We start from the raw sequence: 21485 nt of genomic DNA, 5'->3' as shown, positions 1-21485 counted from the left end.
CTCCCTGAGCTTTCTGTGTTAAGTGCCATGTACCGAAGTCACTCCAGGAGCCCTCCAATATTTCCTCATCCTGACTGCTCAGATTATACTCCTAAAGAAGACAGTAAACTACCTTAGGGTGAAACGAGTCTTGCTCATTTCTTTAGTACTCCAAATCTAAGCATACAACCTGGTACATAGCAGACACTCCAATAATATTTAAGTGTGGAACACACTTCTTAGCATTCGTATTTACCCTGCTGGTGACCTTTTCAAGGACAAGGACTATGTTTCCTACTACTTTAATTTCTTACCATATCTTAAACACTTTTCTGACACAAAATACTCAAAAACCAGAAATGACTGAATTGTTAAGGCAGTCCCCTGTGGCCAAGCAGAGGCCAAGTGGGACTCCTCCCCCTAGGGACGAGGAGGTGATTCTTTAAATATATTGTTCAACTCCATACCTTTATATTCTGCCTAAACACCCCTGGAATGTGATGGCTTTGCAAGTTTCAGCTACAGAACAACAAACAGAAGCCTAATTTATTTGCCAAATTCATGGCCAGGATCAGAATGCTATCATTTATTTAATATGTAACCTTGATAGAGGACAGTATGGGCAAAAAAAATTATACAGGATCTAAACTGAAGAGGCATGAAAATTCATAATTGACAGTTCATTAGCTGACAGTAATTCCTTTCTTATTCTTTTTTTTTTTTTTGAGACAATTTCGCTCTTGTCGCCCAGCCTGAAGTGCAATGGCGCGATCTCGGCTCACTACAACCTCTGCCTCCCGGGTTCAAGCGATTCTCCTGTCTCAGCCTCCCGAGTAGCTGGGATTACAGGCATGTCCCACCATGCTTGGCTAATTTTGTATTTTTAGTAGAGACAGGGTTTCTTCCTGTTGGTCAGGCTGGTCTCAACTTCCCGACCTCAGGTAATCCGACTGCTTCGGCCTCCCAAAGTGTTGGGATTACAGGCGTGAGCCACCATGCCTGGCCCCTTTCTTCTCTTTTCAATTCCATACTGCAAAGTCCAGGTTAAGGGGATTTTTGAGAGAATGATCTCACTACATCAAAGAAAACCTGTGCTCCTTTTAGATATCTATGTAATTATTTTAACTGGCTTTCAATCATATCTGTGAAGATAACTGAGTAACTGGTCACAAGGACAGAAGCGGATGCATTTTGATGAACAAATGCACAATTTGGCATCTGAATCTGGAGGGAGGCCTCCCAGTTTGATAGTTCCGTTAAGAGAGTCACCTCCAAAGATAGCCAATTACCCTGACTTACAAGTCAAAACAGAACTGCGTAATGATTTTCTGTCAGTTTGTATTAATGCACCAAAAGCCATCTGCCTCTAGTTGTTCTTTTTTCCCCCAGAATGGTAATCATCAACTAACAAAAGGCTTAAGCAGCCTAAAAATCAAACAACATAGTTTCTTACCTTATCCCTTTTTGGCCACTGTACTATAGGAACTCCAGTGAGGGCTAACTTGGGATCGCTGTTGGCAAGCTCTTCCAGCAAAATCTAAGGGTAGGAGGGGGAAAGAAGGAAAAATCAGGGCAGGGTGAACAAAGAGTCAACCACCCTGAACAGCATCCAGACTCTGCCTCAGTACCCTTGAGTAGCAAGGGAGGCAGGGTGGCAACTGTCTGTATTTGCCCTTCGTACAGAGACTCACTGGAAAACAAATAAATCAAAGGTGAAGGAGGAAACTCAAACTTAGGCTGCTGCAGTATTATGAAAACTTTGAGGCTGGGCACAGTGGCTCATGCCTGTAAGAGGTGGGAAGATCACTTGAGCCAGGAGTTTGAGACCAGCCTGGGAAACAGAGCAAGACCCATCTCTACAGGGGGCGGGTGGTGGTGGTGGGGGAGCAGAAAGGACTTCAAACTCACCTTTGCTCCCAATCCCTTACTTGTGTACTCATTATACTAACACACTGAAACAACTAACTTACTGTGGCGACAAGTGTTACTTCTCATACAGCTTCTCATACATATGACAGTAAAACTTTATTATTGCTTCTTCACTTTTTACACCAGTTAGTGAATATTATCAGGTAATTAAGTATTGCCTTCATTTCTCATATGTGAGCCAAGTGGCATAAAAATGATTGGCTAATACAGAATTAATGAGAGGAACGGTACAGCCTAATGTGCTGATTTAACCCAGGGCTCTTTTCTTCTAAGGCTGATTACAGAAATCTCAATCTCAAATCTCTCTCTCTCTCTCTCACACACACACCCACAGAGTCTGTTATTTGTCTTTATTCCTTTAAATGGGGAAAGGAACAATCTCAGGGGCAACAGTTCTCATGGCATTACCAATAAAATTTAAATGACTTACGAACAATGATACAGTGAGAAAATGCCACTTAAGTGAATCACACTGGTTGACTGTTACTTTGGAACAAATTTTTTTTTTTTTTTTTTTTTAGATGGAGTCTCACTCTGTTGCTCAGGCTGGAGTGCAGTGGTGCTATCTCGTTCACTGCAACCTCTGCCTCCCTGGTTCAAACGATTCTGCTGCTTCAGCCTCCTGAGTAGCTGGGATTACAGGAACCTGCCACCATACCCGGCTAATTTTTGTAGTTTTAGTAGAGATGGGGTTTCACCATGTTGGCCAGGCTGGTCTCGAACTCCTGACCTCAGGTGATCCTCTTGCCTCGGCCTCCCAAAGTGCTGGGGTTACAGGCGTGAGCCACCACAACTGGCCAAATCTTTTTGTTTTAGACAGAAATTCCTGAAGCCCAAATCTTCTAGTATAATGAACTCCTCCTTCTTCTGACCTTATGAGCCCTAAAGCAACACCAACAGCAAAATAACTCAAATCTGGGAGACAAGTTACATGATTCCTTTTCTGGCTACCCTAGGTATGTACAGGACGGTAACTGTTTCAGCAAATACTAAACTCTGATCCTGGACAGGTTAGCAAGTCTGGGCCATTGCTAATAATTGTTCTCATAATCCTGTGTGCTCTACCCCAGAGACCAGGACTGTTATGTATTTTCATTCTTAACTTAAGGTTCCTGCTCCAAATCCCAAAGTTGGGACTCAGAAAGACCCTTTATCTCATAGCCAAGAAGCTCCTCTACTAAGATCCCCTTTTGCCAAGTCTCCAGATGCCTCTCACCTTCCCCCAAACTCATTTCATTTGCGGACGTTTTATTTACTTCAAGTTGCTATGGCATCCTTTTCTGTTAGTACCATACAGCGTGGGGGTGAAGAGGCGGGGTCTGGTGCCACGTGGGACAAGGCTCTGGTATGGGCTCCTAATCTCCCTAGGGTGAAAAATTCAGGTCCATTCAAAATGTGTGCTAGGGAGTGCATGGCTCCCCTCCCCCACTTCGCACTGCCGAAGAGTAGGACTCTGCCCATTTCCTCTGCTGAAGTGAACTGAGCTGTCCACAAATGGGGACTTTCCACTTTCAGCAAAACAGACTGCACAGTAAGATCTGCGATTGTTTAAGAGTAGAAAAGGAACTTAACTGTTCACCAAAAGCAGTCTAATTCTACCTGCAAGATTTCTGTGGGGAGTAGGGAAGGGTAGGCAGAAAACTGTGTCGGTGTGTGTGGGGGGGGCGGCAGCTGTTCACACATACAGGACTCAGTTACTGGGGTATGTGTGGGTGTGGAGGGAAATGCAGATTTCCTTCCAAGCCTTATTTTGCTGGGGCCATTCAACCAAGCACGCCCTGCTTTCATCAAAAAAGGCAGACTCCAGCTGAGGCCCTACAAGAAACCATATAAAGAAGCCACCACCCTTCACTAGAGGGGGTTTGGGATAGGAGAGCGGGGGTGGAGTGCGGGAAAGGCTGACGCCTATCTCGGCTCCAGGCATTCGGGAGAACATTTATACACAGGCCCACACCCTACAGATCACAGGAAGGGAAAGAGAACAGAAGGTGCCTGGGCAGAGAGGGAAAGGATTCTCAAAAGCCAAGCAACCCAATTCAAAAGCACATCCCACCAGGTGAGGGAACAAGTGCAATGACGGCTCAGGCAAGTAACAGCATTGTCCTGGACTCGCCCGGCAGGCAGCAGGCAGTTTCTTCTGCCTCTTCACTGAGACAAAAGTCCCTATAGTTACACGCACCCCAAACCAGAAAGGGTTTGCCGATCGACCGCCTGACCTTTCGTTTCCCGTCGCTCTGGAGCTGCCGAGGCTCTTGGTGAAGTTTCCCCAGCGTCTTTGTTTTGTTTTCGGTATTGGAAGTTCTCCTGAAGGAGTTAGATATTCTGCCTCTAGGAAAATCCGGATTTACTTGAATATTCTGGAATCTCCCAGAGCACATAGGGCAGGGCAGTCCAGCTCTGACCCTTCAGACTACCCAGAGAGAGCAGCGTGCAACGCTCTGGGTTCCTTCTCGAGCCCTTCAGCTCAGCCGCGGCTTCCTGTGCCTGCGAACAATGCTGCTGCGTCACCCACATGCAGCTCCCAGAAATGCTTTGCAACGGAAGATGGCAGGAGGGGGAGCCGAGCGAGAGTGAGCGAGCCAGGCAGAGGGCCCAGCCGTTCTGCTGCAGAGCCGGGAGGGGGTGTGTTCAGCAACTGCTTTCTTCCTCGCGATTGGAAGAGGCCCTGCCAGGGAGGGGAGCTCAGCCACAGCCCCCGCCCTGTCTCCCTCCCACCACCACTGCAATAGGAGAACCTAGGGCCAGCCCCCTGAGGGCTCCCGGTGGCAGACTTCTGAAGGCGCCAGCAAAAGGGAAGGCTTTAACTCATTCTGCAGGCTACACTAGGCACCTTGGCCCACATTTGTCCTTGTCTCAGTCTACACCCTTCCCCTCAGGGTCACCTCTCACTGTGAACTGCCAGAGCTCTCTGGCTGACTGCACACACACTTATCTCTCCCCTCTCAGCAAGTATAGGGGGGTCGCCCAAAGTTCCGCTTCTCTGGGTGAACTAGGCACGGGAGCTGAGTTCCTGGAGTTATCTTCTCCTGCGCACTGCCTGCTTCACCTGCCCTCGCTGACTTGCTCCCAGCCCACAATCCAGAATCTGCCTACGTGTTCCAAAAAACCTTCAGAAATGGCCCATGTCAGCCAATATTGAGATATTCAATAAAATATGGCTAACATCAACTACATCTAAAACAGATGCCTGCTTCTGATTTTGACAAGGACTCCACCCCCACACTACAGTACTAGAAATGTCCGTGCAGCAATCCTGCAGTGGTTCCACCGGGAACAAGTCAAACAACTGAGGCACAACCTAAGGGCAACATACTTTGCCCTCCTGTCTCTAAACAAGGTGCAGGAAACCAGGGAACACACTTTCTCCCAACTCTGGCAGTCTCCTCTGCCTATAAGATTATCCTCTTGGATTTCCGTTTCTATTCAAGTCTGTTTGCCTGTCTCATTCTTGATATTCCCTAGATGAAGCAGCCAGTCCTGCATCTTGTCAAGACACCTCACTACCTTCTTACAGCCACTCAGACTGACAGGTATTGCTCACGCCTCTACACACCGAACCCTGATTCCTGGATCCCCAGCTGGGATGAAGCTCAGACTGAACACACACTCCCTTCAGTCTACAGGAGGAAGAGAGGGTGCACACTCTGGTTGAGTTTCTAGGGATCCACAGTGTACCAAACATCAGCATGGGAGAACCTCAATAGGAATCAAATACTTAGCAGAAACAGTTTGGGTCTGAATTTATGTGATTTTTAGACTTTTACAAAGGTAACTTGCCTTTTTTGCAGATGCTTTGATTTAAACATCTAGCTCTTAAGCATTCTTATTTATTTCCAGGACAGTTGTTTCACAGTGAGTTTCTGGTACAGATTTAGTGGCTAACTAGGCTTTCTAAAGTCTGGGGCTTTGCTACCAGGGGCTTCATATGTTATTTTCGTCATAGTTTACCAGAGGAAGGAGAGACTTTTGTGCTCTCGGCTGAGCTCCTCCTGGAAATGCTTATATGAACATCCTAACCCTAAACCTCTCCCTGGCACTGTATCTTAAGACTCAAGACCCAGTGCAATCGGCTTATTTTGTTTGAAAAGCTTTCCTTAACAGTGATCTAGCTATTGAGAGGTCTTCTTGGAAAATGCTTATTTTGATCTTCAGTGCTATTTATATTACAGAGATGATAAACTATGAATACTTAAGAGAAAACATATTACTTTAAAACAAACATAAGTTCAAGTTGCAGCAAGTACAAATTCTAAAGACCACCAGGAAAGGACAAAAATCAGATAGGGCACTAGGAAACTCACTCCCATTAAGTTTCCAAATCACAAATTAAACCAGGCCTAACTTTTCCCCCTCCTGCTAATTCAGAATAAAAGATAGGCAAAAAAGATAAGAATTACTAAGACCATGACATTACATAATACAAGAATATAAGGAAAATATTTAAAATAATTATATGTGCTTTAACCATGTAAGACTCATAACTGAGTTATATTACTTAAAACTTTCTATTCAGTAAGAATGTACGAATTTTTACAAATATCTTATTAGTAAATATTACAAATAAAGTTTTATTTGTATGGTTGGCCTTTTTTCTTTTTTAGACAGGGTCTCGCTTTGTTGCCCAGGCTAAAGTGCAGTGGTACGATGACAGCTTACTACAGCCTAGACCTCAGCCCCCTGAGTAGCTGGGACTATTAGGTGCACACTACCATGCTCGGCTAATTTCTTGATTTTTTAAAGATGGAGTCTTACTATGTTGCCCAGGCTGGTCTTGAACTCCTGGCCTTAAGTGATCCTCCTGCCTCAGCCTCCCAAAGTGCTGGGATTATAGGCATGAGCTACCACATCTGGCCTAGGTTGCTTTTTTTAAAAAACAAAAAAACACACATCTGTAAGCCTGGACCCAGGACAAAAAAAAAAAAAAAAAAAAAAAAAAAAAGCTGACTTGGTTGGGTAAGGTGGCTCATTCCTGCAATCCCAGCACTTTGGGAGGGTGAAGCAGGAGGATTGCTCAAGGCAAGGAGTTCAAGATTCAAGACCAGACTGGTCAATACAGCAAGACCTCATCGCTAATAATAATAATAAAGAAAAATTTAAAAACATTTAAAAATCTGGCTTAATGAAATAAGAGCTAACTATACTGGGTCTTCTACTAGTTCTTTTATTAGTGTCAGAATAACCCCCAAATTATCAGCTGAAGATAATTCCTAATTAGTATTTCTGGAGTTATTTGCAACCATAACTGTTTCTGCTTCAATCTCATCATACTCCTGGGATGGGGCCTAATATAAATTTTTAGATCATAGTTCCAAAATAAAATGTTAAGATTCTTAGATGAGAGTATCAGTAGCCTATTACATCACAAATAACAATTTTCCAATTTATAAATTGAGAGCTTTTACCATTTATATAATGTAGTAATAAATTTATATCCTATAACAGGAAAGTTTATTAGCTGATGAATTAAGAAGACTGGAACATCTATTTCCCTCAGGATAGACTCTGCCACTCTCACTCATTTGCTCTGTGCCCTGTGTCATGCCAGGCACCTGCAAACCTGGACTGCACTTATTTCCTATTACTTAGCTCACTTTTATATCTGCTTTGCCACTGAACTCCAAGGCCCTTGAGGACTAGGACCATGGCATGTCTGCATAGTTTCCTTAACACTCAATCTGATTCCTGACACAGAGTAGGCAGGCATTATTCAGAGCAGTGGAGTAAGTGAACTTCATATATTTGTAACATCTAATTTTTTTCTGGCTGTAATAATGCAGTGCTTATTAAGTATTTTACTAATCTTGTTAATTTTAACAATAATCTCACAGAGATATTTTATAGAGGAGAAAATAGGTTTTCATAAGTTTAGTAACTTACCCAAAGCTCACAAAGTATGATTGGCAGGCTTATCAAAATGTTTAGAGAAAACAGGAAGGTGGAAAAGTATTCAACAACACCGAATTTGCTTTATTAAGTGAGCTGGGCAGCCAGATATATTGTTATATTGAAAACTTCTTTTGTGATGCGCCTGTAATTCCTCCTGGGAGGCCTAGACAGGCGGATCACTTGAGGTCAGGACTCAAGACCAGCCTGGCCAACATGGTGAAACCCCATCTCTACTGAAAATACAAAAATTAGCCAGGCGTTGTGGCACACACCTATAATCCCAGCTACTCTGGAGGTTGAGGCAGGAGAATCACTTGAACCTGAGAGGCCAAGGCTGCAGTGAGCCTAGATCACGCCACTGCACTTTGGCCTGGGTGACAGGTGAACTTCACCTCAAAAAAAAAAAAAAAAAAAAAACTCACAAAAATAAAGAAACCTCAAATTCTTCCAGATGACTACTACCACCCTACTATGCCCTGCTATCAGCAGGTTGGGATGTACCCTTCTAGATTCCTCTGCAATGCACAAACCACGGACCACTTTCTTACATTTAATGGGACGTGAGTATACAATACTGTTCCCATGTCCTACTTTTTTTTTTTTTTTTTTTTTGGGCAGGTCGCTCTGTCGCTTAGGCTGGAGTGCAGTGGCGGATCTCAGCTCCTGCAAGCTCCGCCTTCCGGGTTCGCCATTCTCCTGCCTCAGCCTCAGAGTAGCTGGGACTACAGGCGCCCACGCCACCTCGCCCGGCTAGTTTTTTTGTATTTTTTTAGTAGGAAGGGTTTCACCGTGTTGGCGGATGATCTCCTGACCTTGTGATCCGCCCGTCTCGGCCTCCCAAAGTGCTGGGATTACAGGCTTGAGCCACCGCGCCCGGCCCTCCATGTCCTACTTTTTTATTCAACATATATCAATAACACAACTTATCAATTTTAGAAATGTTAAGAATATCTTGGCCAGGCTCAGTGGCTCACGCCTATAATCCCAGAACTTTGAGAGGCCAAGGCAGGTGGATCACAAGGTCCGGAGTTCAAGACCAGCCTGGCCAATATGGTGAAACCCTGTTTCTACTAAAAATACAAAAATTAGCTGGGCATGGTGGCACGTGCCTGTAGTCCTAGCTACTCAGGAGGCTGAGGCAGGAGAATCGCTTGAACCCAGGAGGCAGAGGCTGCAGTGAGCTGAGATTGCGCCATTGCACTCCAGCCTGGGCAAAATGAATGAAACTCAGTCTCAAAAAAAGAAAAAGAAAAAGGCCGGGCACGGTGGCTTACGCCTGTAATCCCAGTACTTTGGGAGGCCGAGGCGGGCGGATCATGAGGTCAGAAGATAGAGACCATCCTGGCTAACACGGTGAAACTCCGTCTCTACTAAAAATACAAAAATTAGCCAGGCGTGGTGGCAGGCGCCTACAGTCCCAGCTACTGGGGGACTGAGACAGGAGAACCGCGTGAATCTGGGAGGTGGAGCTTGCGGTGAGCCGAGTTTGCGCCACTGCACTCCAGCCTGGGCGACAGGGCGAGACACCGTCTCAATAAAAAACAAATAACAACAAAAAAACAAACAAATAAACAAAAATTCTCATAGTAGGAGAACCCCATTCTACCTATGCACACTTTCAGGAGTCAACATTACCCACAACCCCTCTCAAACAGAACCTTATATACACGCTGCTAGCTTTACCAGTAAGTCACCTTTTTTTTTTTTTTTGAGACGGAGTCTTGCTCTGTCACCCAGACCCAGGCTGGAGTGCAGTGGCGCCATCTCGGCTCACTGAAAGCCCTGCCTACTTTCTTTCTTTATGAGACAAGGTCTCACTCTTTTGCCCAGGCTGGAGTACAGTAGTGAGATCGCAGCTCACTGAAGCCTCAACTTGCCCAACTCAAGTGATCCTCCCACCTCCACACCTGGCTAATTTTGTATTTTTGTAGAGATGAGGTTTCACCACATTGCCCAGGCTGGTCTCAAGTGATCTGCCTGCCTCTGCCACCTAAAGCACTGGGACAAGAGGTGTGAGCCACTGGGCCCTGCCTAAGTCAGTACTTTTTAATGTCCTGCTTTTTCACTTAATCCCCTTCCAACTCTATATTCTATGACTTGTTCTTCAACACTGTAGAACTTAACCTTTAAGAATCTTCAAAGCCCCCCCCCCCTTTTTTTTTTTTTTTTTGAGACGAAGTCTCGCTCTGTCACCTAGGCTGGAGTGCAGTGGTGCGATCTTGGCTCACTGCAAGCTCTGCCTCCTGGGTTCACGCCATTCTCCTGCCTCAGCCTCCCAAGTAGCTGGGACTACAGGCGCCCGCCACCACGCCTGGCTAATTTTTTTGTATTTTTAGTAGAGACGGGGTTTCACCGTGTTAGCCAGGATGATCTCGATCTCCTGACCTCGTGATCCGCCTGCCTCGGCCTCCCAAAGTGCTGGGATTATAGGCATGAGCCACCGCGCCCGGCCCAGAGCCCTTTTATCACAGCACTGAAATGCACTATTTTTTCCTTGGAATATTATGAATATCTCATCTACCACTTTTCCCCTCATCTCTTCTACTAATTATTTCTGAAAGCCAGATAAGTTACAACAGCAAACAATTCCTCTCTCTGCAGGAAGGGTAAACTGCATTAGCTTTGTCCCGCACTGAAGTGTAGCCATCAGTGCTATAAGCATCAAGTTTTCTAGCATGCAAAGTCCCCAGCCGTGGAGTGATTCAGTACCTACCCAATCTAATGCTTTTTTCTTTTGAGTGATGCTCAGATTCTCAAGGTATTCAAGCTCTAAGCTTGCTATATCTTTTCTGAGATTTAGCAAAACTGATCAAATATAGGAATAATTAATCTATTTGATCTTAAACTACACCTGCAGAGTTGGAATCTAAATCTGTTGTCTTCTGATGTCAGCTACATTTTGACTGTGGTTTTGGGTAAACGAGAAGGTGTGGATAAGTCTCTAGAGGGAGAATTCAAACACTGTCGGCCTGTGTAGTCATCTCACTGGCTATTTGTTCCTCATGCTCTGGCCTCTGCCACTATATCTTAGCCAGTGATGGCAGTCACGTTTTTTCAGTGGTCCCTGATTAACACAAGCAAGCTCTCTCCAGACACTTTTCATAACGCTAAGCCTCCTTTTTAGATGTTTCTTCTTAACTCATCTCTCTTCTTGCTAACTCTGCTTAATATTTAACCGAAATCTTTCTACTTTTTCCCTTGGTATACCACTGTACCACTCTGTCACCTTAAATCTCCTTATTTAGCTACTTTAACTAGTTAAACTACTCCAATGTTTTTTTGTTGCTGTTGTTGTTGAGAAAGGGTTTCACTTCCATCACCTAGGTTGGAGTGCAATGGCGCAATCTCGACTCACTGCAACCTTCGCCTCCCGGGTTCAAGTGATTCTCCTGCCTCAGCCTCCTGAGTAGCTGGGACTACAGGTGCGCGCCACTATGCCCAGCTGATTTATATATATGTATTTTTTCTAGAGATGGGGTTTCGACATGCTGGCCAGGATGGTCGCAAACTCCTGGGCTCAAGTGATCTGCCTACCTCAGCCTCCCAAAGTGCTGAGATTACAGGCGTGAGCTACCACGCTCAGCCTCCAATAGTTTGAGTGTGTGTATTTCTGCCACACTTGACCTTGTATAATTGATTAGTGGATTATAATATGGCTTTTTACAACTGAATTCAATGAGGTCAAATCTATCTACAGACATTCCCTAGGGCTAAAAGACTTTTTTTTTAAATCATGAATTAGAAATACAGATACCCAGGCCAAAAGAATGTTAGAGGTGCAACCTTGTAAGTCTTTTTTCTTAGGGTCCCTAACAATTATACAAGTTAAAAGTCTCAAAGGTCACAATTTAGGCCGGGCGTGGTGGCTCACGCCTGTAATCCCAGCACTTTTGGAGGCTGAGCCGAGTGGATCGCCTGAGGTCAGGAATTTGAGATCAGCCTGACCAACATGGTGAAACCTCGTCTCTACTAATAATATAAAAATTAGTTGGCCGGGCGCGGTGGCTCAAGCCTGTAATCCCAGCACTTTGGGAGGCCGAGGCGGGCGGATCACGAGGTCAGGAGATCGAGACCATCCTGGCTAACATGGTGAAACCCCGTCTCTACTAAAAATACAAAAAACTAGCCGGGCGTGGTGGCGGGCGCCTGTAGTCCCAGCTACTCGGAGGCTGAGGCAGGAGAATGGCCTGAACCTGGGAGGCGGAGCTTGCAGTGAGCCGAGATCGCGCCACTGCACTCCAGCCTGGGTGACACAGCGTGAGACTCCGTCTCAAAAAAAAAAAAAAAAAAAAAAAAAAAAAAAATTAGTTGGGCCACTGTGGTGGCACGCTCCTGTAGTCCCAGCTACTCAGGAGGCTGAGGCAGGAGAATTGCTTGAACCCAGGAGGTGGAGGCTGCAGTGAGCCGAGATCACGCCATTGCACTCCAGTCTGGGCGACAAGAGCAAAACTCTGTCTCCAAAAGAAAAAAAAAAAAGTCACAATTTAAAGTTTCCCACATGCATCCATAATGGAATATAAGTCTTACCACAACGGAAATGAAGAATCTGAATGTCCTTTGTCCATTTAAGGGTATGAAGTGAGTCTGGGAAAGTATGGCTAAATTTGTTTTGTTGCACACATGAATCATTATAGAAGTAGGACCACACCTACCTGGAACGTTGTAATTTCCTCCCATAAATAAAAGCCATGATGGTATCAACTGCCTCTTCTTATAGCAAACATTATAAAACCAAACTATAACACCAACTGTCCAGTTTCTATCACTACTAAGGAGGACCAACTTTATCAGGTTTTCGCCCCTTTTAGGCCTCTGTTATTTTTTTACCTTTTCACTGACACATAAACAATATAAGATCTAATTAAAATGTTGATTTTAAAAAGAATAAAAGATGAAGTCCTAGCCTAGTCTTTGGAATTCTTTCCTGAGGTGGTCAGGAGAAGCTGAGGAGCACCTCATCTGGTTATGTGGTGGCCACAGAAAACCTGAATGAGGAATCAAGGATGGAAAAGACCTACTATGAGACATGTAGTCCATTTTCACTGAGGTCACAAAATTATTCTCTTTAAGTTTTTTTTTTTTTTTTTTTTTTTTTTTGAGACTGAGTTTTGCTCTTGTTGCCCAGGCTGGAGTGCAATGATGTGATCTTGGCTCACAGAAACCTCCACCTCCCGAGTTGAAGAGATTCTGCCTCAGCCTCCCTGGTAGCTGGGATTACACGCACCCGCCACCACGCCGAGCTAATTGTTTTTTTTTCTTTTTAATTTGAGATGGAGTCTCACTCTGTCGGCTCACTGCAACCTCCACCCAAGCCGGATTCAAGCGATTCTCCTGCCTCAGCCTCCCAAGTAGCTGGGATTACAGGCGCCTACCACCATGCCTGGCTAGTTTTTGTATTTTTAGTAGAGACGGGGTTTTACCATCTTGGCCAGGCTGATCTTGAACCCTCGACCTTGTGATCCACCTGCCTCGGCCTCCCAAAGTGCTGGGATTACAGGTATGAGCCACTGCACCCGGCCCTGGGATGAATTATTTTAAAATGATGCTTTTCCTGATGGATTTGTCTTGATGCTAAATAAATGTGAATCTAAAGATGCTAAAGCTACTCAACGTTAACCCAGCATAGAACAATTTCATTTCTCTCAATCTGCTTAGAATGAGATTCCTATCAGTCACTTTTGTCCTGCTTTTTATCTCAAGGTAACTTAAGTTTACTGTAACATTTCTTAAATATTTTCTTAGGGTCACCTTTATTTTTGGGGTCGGCCTGAAACCTATGTTTAAGACTAAATTTAAGTCTTCAATGAACACACAAATGTTAGTATTTTCAAAACAGGGACATAACCTCATTCTAGGAATGAAAACATTGAGCAGCAATAACAAACACATAGGCATATTAACTTCTCTCTGACTGTACCAGAGATCATCCAAAATTCCTATACTTTCTCCCACTGAATCTGGAAACTGACTGCCATAGCTGGATCAGTAGTTGTCATAAAACACATTAAATCCTTACCTTTACATCAGCAATGAGAGCATCTTCATCTTCTATCCCTGTGGGGACACATTTCTTGTGCAGTGGCAGAGACTCCAACTTATCTACAAGGCAGCGAAGGCCTTCAAGCTCAAAATGGGTCAGATGCACTTGCCTGTCCTTTCGGGGAGCACACTGGGGATCCCACACTTGTCCATTGTGGGATCCCCGGCTAGAGTCAGAAGATGAGTCCCCAGACAAAGTTTTCTTCAGACTTGGAAGACTTCGGCAGGTTTTGCCCAGTCCATCATAATCCAGGTTGACCCCATTCGCGACAGGACTAGTGAGGACAGAACGCCTGCTGCTCAAGCGTCGGGGTTCTCGATCCACTGCTTCCTCATCCCCATTCCCAGACTCCAACCCATTTAACTCCAAATCTACCAATATGAAGAAAAAATGCAGTAAGAACATTTCACTTTGCCATGTGATCAGCAAGAGAAATAGGTGGCATGACAGGGGCCTTGAGGCTATAAATGACAAAATCACCACATTTAAAAAAATGGTCTATCTTTATGCCAACCCATTTGTCCACTGTTGAAAATCACAGTTACAGGTAAAAACAGGATCCTGACCTAGGAGGACATCTAGGTAACAGTCAATTGGATTTTTTAAAGTTTGGGTAGGACCTAGTCTTTGAACTGTGTACTAGAAATCAGTTACTTATCAAAGTGGTTGTAAGTTAAAGTTAAAGCTTGAATCTGGGATTATAATTTCATTACCTTTTAAAAGAGAAGACAGTAAGAAGCACATATCTTTAAAAAATAGTTTTAGTCTGGGCAACATAATGAGACCCCATCTCTACATTAAAAAAATTAGCTGCATATAGTGATGCATGCCTGTGGTCCCAGATACTAGGGAGGGTGAGGTGGGAAGACTGCTTGAGCCTGGGAAGTTGAGGCTGCAGTGAGCTGTGATCATACTACTGCACTCCAGCCTGGGCAAGAGAGTGAGACCCTGTCTCAAACAAATAAACAAACAAACAAAACAACAAAAAAAATCAAACTTTTTTTTGGGGTCTAAACTTTTGGTCTTAAAATTAAGCTTTGGAGTTGAAATCCTAACAACATAAATAACAAAACAAAGTGACTATTTTCGAAAAGGAAGATTTTAATAGTCAAAACACAGTGATAATGTTCACTGGTCTTTTCTATTATAATTTAGAAAATGCAAGAAGATGCAAAGCAGTAAATAACTCATTCCTTATCCCTCCACCCTACGATAACAACTGAACAGTACAACATATTTTCTTTCCATGTTTTAATGGATGTGTATTATTAGATGTGGGGGTTTTTTTTGTTTTGTTTTTTTTATGTTGTGGTTTGTTTGTTTGGAGACAGGGCCTCACTCTGTTGCCCAGGCTGGAGTGCAGCGATGCAATCATGGCTCACTGCAACCTCAACTTCCTGGGCTCAAGCAATCCTCCCACATTAGCCTCCCAAAGAGCTGGGACCACAGATATGCGCCACCACACTCAGCTAATTTTTTAAATTTTTGTAGAGACAGGTTCTGGTCATGTTGCCCAGGCTCGTCTCAACCTCCTGGGGTTAGGTGCGCCTTCCACCTTGGTTTCCTAAAGTGCTGAGATTACAGGCATGAGCCACCATGCCTGGTCTATATGTGTTTTGTTGGTTACTTTTTGAGATAGGGGTGTCACTATGTTGCCTAAGCTGGTCTTGAACTCTTGGACTCAAGTGATCCTCCTGCCTCAGCCTCCCAAATAGCTGGGACTACAGGTGCACACCACAGTGCCTAGCTCTATTAGATTTATTTTTAAACAAGATTAAGATCATGCTGTTTATACAATTCTGTATCCTGCTTTCATATATTGAGTGAACATTTTTTATTTTCTTATTTATTTATTTTGAGACGGAGTCTCACTCTGTCACCCAGGCTGGAGTGCACATGCACGATCTCGGCTCACTGCAACCTCCGCCTCCTGGGTTCAAGCGATTCTCCTGCCACAGCCTCCCGAGTACCTGGGACTACAAGCATGTGACACCACGCCCGGTTAATTTTTGTATTTTTTAGTAGAGACAGGTTTCACCATGTTGGCCTGGCTGGTCTCGAACTCCTGACCTCGTGATCTGTCCGCCTTGGCCTTCCAAAGTGCTAGGATTATAGGTGTGAGCCACCGCACCCGGCCCATTTTTTATTTTCAACTGAGAATACAAACTATGAGTAAAATTATGCAGTAAAAGTAAAATGCTAAAGCAAAAAGTATCTTGCTTGGATTAAAGATTGCGTAAGAACATGTGATCCCAGGATATTATGGTGTTGAGTCCTTACCAATTTCAGACATAGAAGGAGTCTAAAAATGTATACTGAAACTACACTGTCATCTAATTAGAATATTTCTCTGATAGATGTTGGGGTAACCTGAAAGCACAGAGATTAAGAGCATAAACTGTAGAGTCTGACCAACCTAGTTTAAGCTGTGAAGCTGAACCAGGCTGGTCAGACTCTAAAAGCTGTGGCTTTGCCACTTACTAACTTTAAGAGAACCTTAATGTTCTCATTTGTAAAATGAGACTAATAATACCTACCTCTCAGGTAATAATAAGAATTTAATAAATGTAAACTGCTTAGTATAGTGCCTAGAATATAACAGGTTATTTTGATGATGTAGTCCTAGTTTTTATTGTGCCAAAGACCATTCTTTATACAATAAAACACATTAGACAACCAGGCCAGGTGTGGTGGCTCACACCTGTAATCCCAATGCTTTGGGAGGTGGAGGCAGGAGGACAGCTTGAGGCCAGGAGTTTGAGACCAGCCTGGGCAACACAGCAAAATCTCATCTCTACAGAAAGTAAGAATTAGCTGGGCGTAGTGGTGTGTGCTTGTAATCCTAGCTACTCAGGAGGGGGACTGCTTGAGCCCAGGAGTTTGAGGTTACAATGAGCTATGATCATGCCACTGCAATTCAACTTGGATGACAGGGTAAGGCCCTGTCTCTAAAACAAAAACAAAAACAAAAAAGCGTATTAGACAACTGATCATCTTTCATTCTTTTTTTTTTTTTTCGTGACAGGGTCTCACTCTGTCGCCCAGGTTCTGGAGTACAGTGGCGTGATCTCGGTTCATAGCAGCCTCGACCTCCTGGGCTCCAGCGGATCTCCCACCTCAGCCTCCTGAGCAGCTGGGACTCAAGCCACCATGCCTGGACAATTTTCTGTAGTTTCTGTAGAGATGGGGTTTCACCATGTTGCCCAGGCTGGTCTAGAACTCCTGGGCTCAAGCCATTTGCCCACCTTGGCCTCCCAAAGTGCTAGGATTACAGGCGTGAACCAGCATGTCCCACTTGATCACCCTTGAGGAGCTAATAGCAACTCAGACAAAGACCAGATCCAGAGTATTTCATTTGGCCATTAACTCACATCTGGGTAGGTAACCGGTAACTGGTATTCAATTCCAATGAATGAATTTGGTACTTCCAAGTAGATGAATTAAAAAACCAAGAACATATTGAGAGACAGCCTACTGAGTATTTCGGGCCTCACCCTCAGTCCTAAGTGGTGTCTTCAAAGTTCCTATAGACAGAATACTTACCCATGCTGAGGGACTCTTTCTGAAATTCCTTGGTTAGGTGGGAACGGTTGGTTATGCAGTACACATAGCGCTCCAACACATACCAACACATCTCATAGTAGAATGGATAGCGAAACTTATTTGGAACCTACAGAGGAATATAATAGAGAAAAGATGACCATTTTCAAGGAGAGAGAGTACAACAAACGGAACCACTGCAATCATTAACCCAGGAAATACTCTCACCAGTCAACCTGCAAACCCAGCTTGGCATCTGAAGCAAAAACTTAAGTAAAACCATCAACTTAGAAAATGTTGGTCTTGAGAAATAATCACTAAAGATAAAGGGTACTTAGGAGGCCCAGATGGGTGGATCACTTGAGGTCAGGAGTTCATGACCAGCCTGACCAACATGGTGAAACCCTGCCTCTACTAAAAATACAAAAATCAGCCAGGTGTGGTGGTGCACACTTTGTAATCCCAGCTACTCAGAAGGCTGAGGAATGAGAATCACTTGAACCTGGGAGGCGGAGGTTGCAGTGAGCTGAGATCATGCCTCTGCACTCCAGTCTAGGCTACAGAGTGAGACTCTGTCTTCAAAGAAACCAAAACAAAAAAAAAAAAACACCCCAAAAAACGGTACTTGAGGAAGACCATTTAGAACCACCAAGAAACTGTCTTGGTTAAGTGGGAAGGCATCAAAATGAAAGTTTGGGTTTTGGGACAGAGTAAAATGTAAGAGTAAGACACAAAATACTTGAGAAAAAGGTATGCAAAGTACTCTTGCTTTACTATGTTTGCCCCTGAATCAGAAGGCCATGGAACAAAGAATCTCATGGAAAAACAGGACATGAGATGAAGTGACATGTTAATATTATGTAATTACATACACTAAAGTTTGACGAGAGACTCACTCTCAGACCGTGTCTAGTCTAGGGCACCAAGTTGGGTATTTTCCCCACTACTGATGCTCAGTTTGCCTGCCTCAAACTTTGTAGTCTGCCAAAATGGTATGTCCACAAACCAGATTAACATTCCATATGACCTAATCAATCACTATCTTAATTTTCTTTCCATTCTCCCCAAAAGAGCATTTTCATTATTATTTCAGCTGGATACTAATTTTAAAAAGTACTCTTCAGATATATTACAGCCCAGGAAAGGACAAATCAGCACAGATTAATCAGTGAGGAAGACCAATGATGGGGATTATCCTAAATATATTTTGTTTCCTTTTTTAAAAACCATTTTTTAAACTTTTATTTTTAGAGGCAGGGTCTTGCTCTTTCGCCCAGGCTATCATCCCCCCACCAAAGCCTCCCCAGTAGCTGAGATTACAGGTGTGTGCCACCACACCTGGCTAATTTATTAACCCATTTCCCTTTTAGAAAATAAAAGAGCAGCTCGCGGCCAGCGCTCATATAATTTTACATAAACATGCTTTTTGATGCTGAAGGAAATCTGATTTTCAAGGTGAGAATAAAATATAAAAACTGTCCTTGGAGTTATTTCTAAACAAAACAGCAGGATAGTCTGAATCGTCAGGATTGTCTATTTCAGAAAAATCGGATCCATCAAATGAATCTTTGGCCAAAAACTGTTCATGAATGATATATTATTATTATTTGGGTTCAAGCGATTCTCCTGCCTCAGACTCCTGAATAGCTGGGATTAAAGGTGTGTGCCCCTACACCCGGCTAATTGTTATTTTAAATTAATTAATTATTTTTACTATTTTCTGACATGGAGTTTTGCTCTTGTTGCCCAGGCTGGACTGCAATGGTGCAATCTCGGCTCACTGCAACCTCTACCTCCTGGGTTCAAGTGATTCTCCTGCCTTAGCCTCCCAAGTAGCTGGGATTACTGGTGTGCACCAACACGCCCAGCTAATTTTTGTATTTTTAGTAGAGACGTGGTTTCACCATCTTGGCCAGGCTGGTCTCGAACTCCTGACCTCAGGTGATCTACCCACCTCGGCCTCCCAAAGTGCTGGGATTACAGGCATGAGCCACTGCACCCAGCTATATTTATTTAGAGTTTCGCTCTTGTTGCCCAGGTTGTAGTCCAATGGCGTGATCTTGGCTTACCGCAACCTGCACCTCTGAGTTCAAGAGATTTTCCTGCCTCAGCCTCCCGAGTAGCTGGGATTACAGGCATGCGCCACTACGCGGGACTAATTTTGTATTTTTAGTAGAGACATGCTTTCTCCATGTTGGTCAGACTGGTTTTGAACTCCAGACGTCAGGTGATCCACCCGCCTTGGCCTCCCAAAGTGCTGGGATTACAGGTGTGAGCCAGCGCGCCTGGCCAATTGTATTTTTAGTAGAGATGGGGTTTCACCATGTTGGCCAGGCTGGTCTTGAACTCCTGACCTCCAGTGATTTGCCTGCCTCAGCTTCCCAAAGTGCTGGGATTACAGGCGTAAGCCACCATGCCCGGACAAGAATGATGTTAACATTATGCACAGGAATGCTACGTTTTCTAGGATCTGACATTTTCAGCAATCAAGAATAACTATATTTTGTAAGCGGAAATAGCACTACTAAAAACAGAATGCTATAAATAGATTGATATCTTTTTTTTTCTTTTTTTTTTTTTTTGAGACGGAGTCTCGCTCTGTAGCCCAGGCTGGAGTGCAGTGGCCGGATCTCAGCTCACTGCAAGCTCCGCCTCCCGGGTTCACGCCATTCTCCGGCCTCAGCCTCCCGAGTAGCTGGGACTACAGGCGCCCGCCACCTCGCCCGGCTATTTTTTGTATTTCTTAGTAGAGACGGGGTTTCACTGTGTTAGCCAGGATGGTCTCGATCTCCTGACCTCGTGATCCGCCCATCTCGGCCTCCCAAAGTGCTGGGATTACAGGCTTGAGCCACCGCGCCCGGCCTTTTTTTCAAAGTCAGTATACTGGAGTGATGCGAAAATAATAGTGAGACAGTTCATGACAAAGTTATCCTGGGGTAAATGCTGCAGCCGCTGGGCGTGGTGGCTCACACCTATAATCCCAGCACTTTGGGAGGCTGAGGTGGGCAGATCACGAGGTCAGGAGATAGAGACCATCCTGGCTAACACAGTGAAATCTCGTCTCTATTAAAAACACAAGAAAATTAGCCATGCCTGGTGGCGGGCGCCTATAGTGCCTGCTACTCGGGAGGCTGAGGCAGGAAAATGGCATGAACCCGGGAGGCAGAGATCACGCCACTGCACTCCAGCCTGGGTGACAGAGCAAGACTCTGTCTCAAAAACAAACAAACAAACAAACAAAAAAAAACGAGTTTGAGACCAGCCTGGTGAAACCCCATCTCTACTAGAAATACAAAAATTAGCGTGGTGGCACATGCCTGTAATCTCAGCTACTCGGAACGCTGGGGCAGGAGAATCGCTTGAACCTGGGAGGTGGAGGTTGCAGTGAGCTGAGATCACGCCATTGCACGCCAGTTTGGACAACAGCGAAACCGTGTCTCAAAGAAAAAAAATAAAAAATAAAAATTGCAGCTGCCAAGTGCCACTGGTATTATTGGGGAAAATTGGAAAGGGGTTAATTTTTGGTAGGGATAGGGTCTCACTATGTTGTCCAGGCTGGTCTCAAACTCCTGGGATTAAGTGATCCTTCACTTCAAACTCCCAAAAAGTACTTGGGATTACAGGCATGAACCACCGTGCCTGGACATATAGCTTTCTTTTAGAGAGGTCATATTTCAAAAGGATAAAGCCAAATGATACTTTTAAGATTGTTTTGAATATGCAGCTCCTGAGAATGTTCCCATCTCCTCCCATATTGTAGGAATGACTTCACCTACCCCTTTTCAAACTCTATATCAAGTAGTCTTCCTGAATCATGGAGAACTAGATAGGAGTCCCTTTTCAAAAACTGTCACCAGGCCACAGGGCATCAGTGGGGACTAAGGAGATCACTCTCCCCATGGCAAGGCAGGAGAGATGTACTTTTCATGTCAGACCCAATCAGTTTTCTAATGCATAGTAGCCAGACCCTGATTCTGGGTTCTTATGTGGCTAAAACTTCAACAACTAAAAGAATGACTCTCTTACACAAAAGTAAAATTAATTTATTTCTGACTAAGGGAGACAGAGGAGAGAGACAACCAATAGGTACTTGGTCCCTCAAAATTAAATA

General features: G+C 44.2%; 1 protein-coding gene across 5 annotated transcripts in view; it reads right to left on the bottom strand.

The window, feature by feature from the left end:
• Positions 1-21485, bottom strand: part of KDM2A (lysine demethylase 2A) — a 143127-nt gene that overhangs the window by 13632 nt on the left and 108010 nt on the right. For 3 of the 5 annotated variants that reach the window (XM_003909488.5, XM_009185543.4, XM_021925499.2), the window contains 3 exons: positions 17378-17504; positions 13811-14205; positions 1433-1516 (listed from right to left, as the gene is read on the bottom strand). In XM_003909488.5, the coding sequence (XP_003909537.1) occupies positions 1433-1516; positions 13811-14205; positions 17378-17504 (606 nt within the window). Of the gene's footprint in view, positions 1-1432; positions 1517-4124; positions 6531-13810; positions 14206-17377; positions 17505-21485 lie in introns of those variants that run through there. The other 2 variants (XM_031653748.1, XM_009185544.4) reach the window with 2 other exon arrangements.

Source organism: Papio anubis, chromosome 12 (assembly GCF_008728515.1).
Source record: "Papio anubis isolate 15944 chromosome 12, Panubis1.0, whole genome shotgun sequence".
Lineage (NCBI taxonomy): Eukaryota > Metazoa > Chordata > Mammalia > Primates > Cercopithecidae > Papio > Papio anubis.
This window is presented reverse-complemented; position numbering and strand designations above follow the sequence as displayed.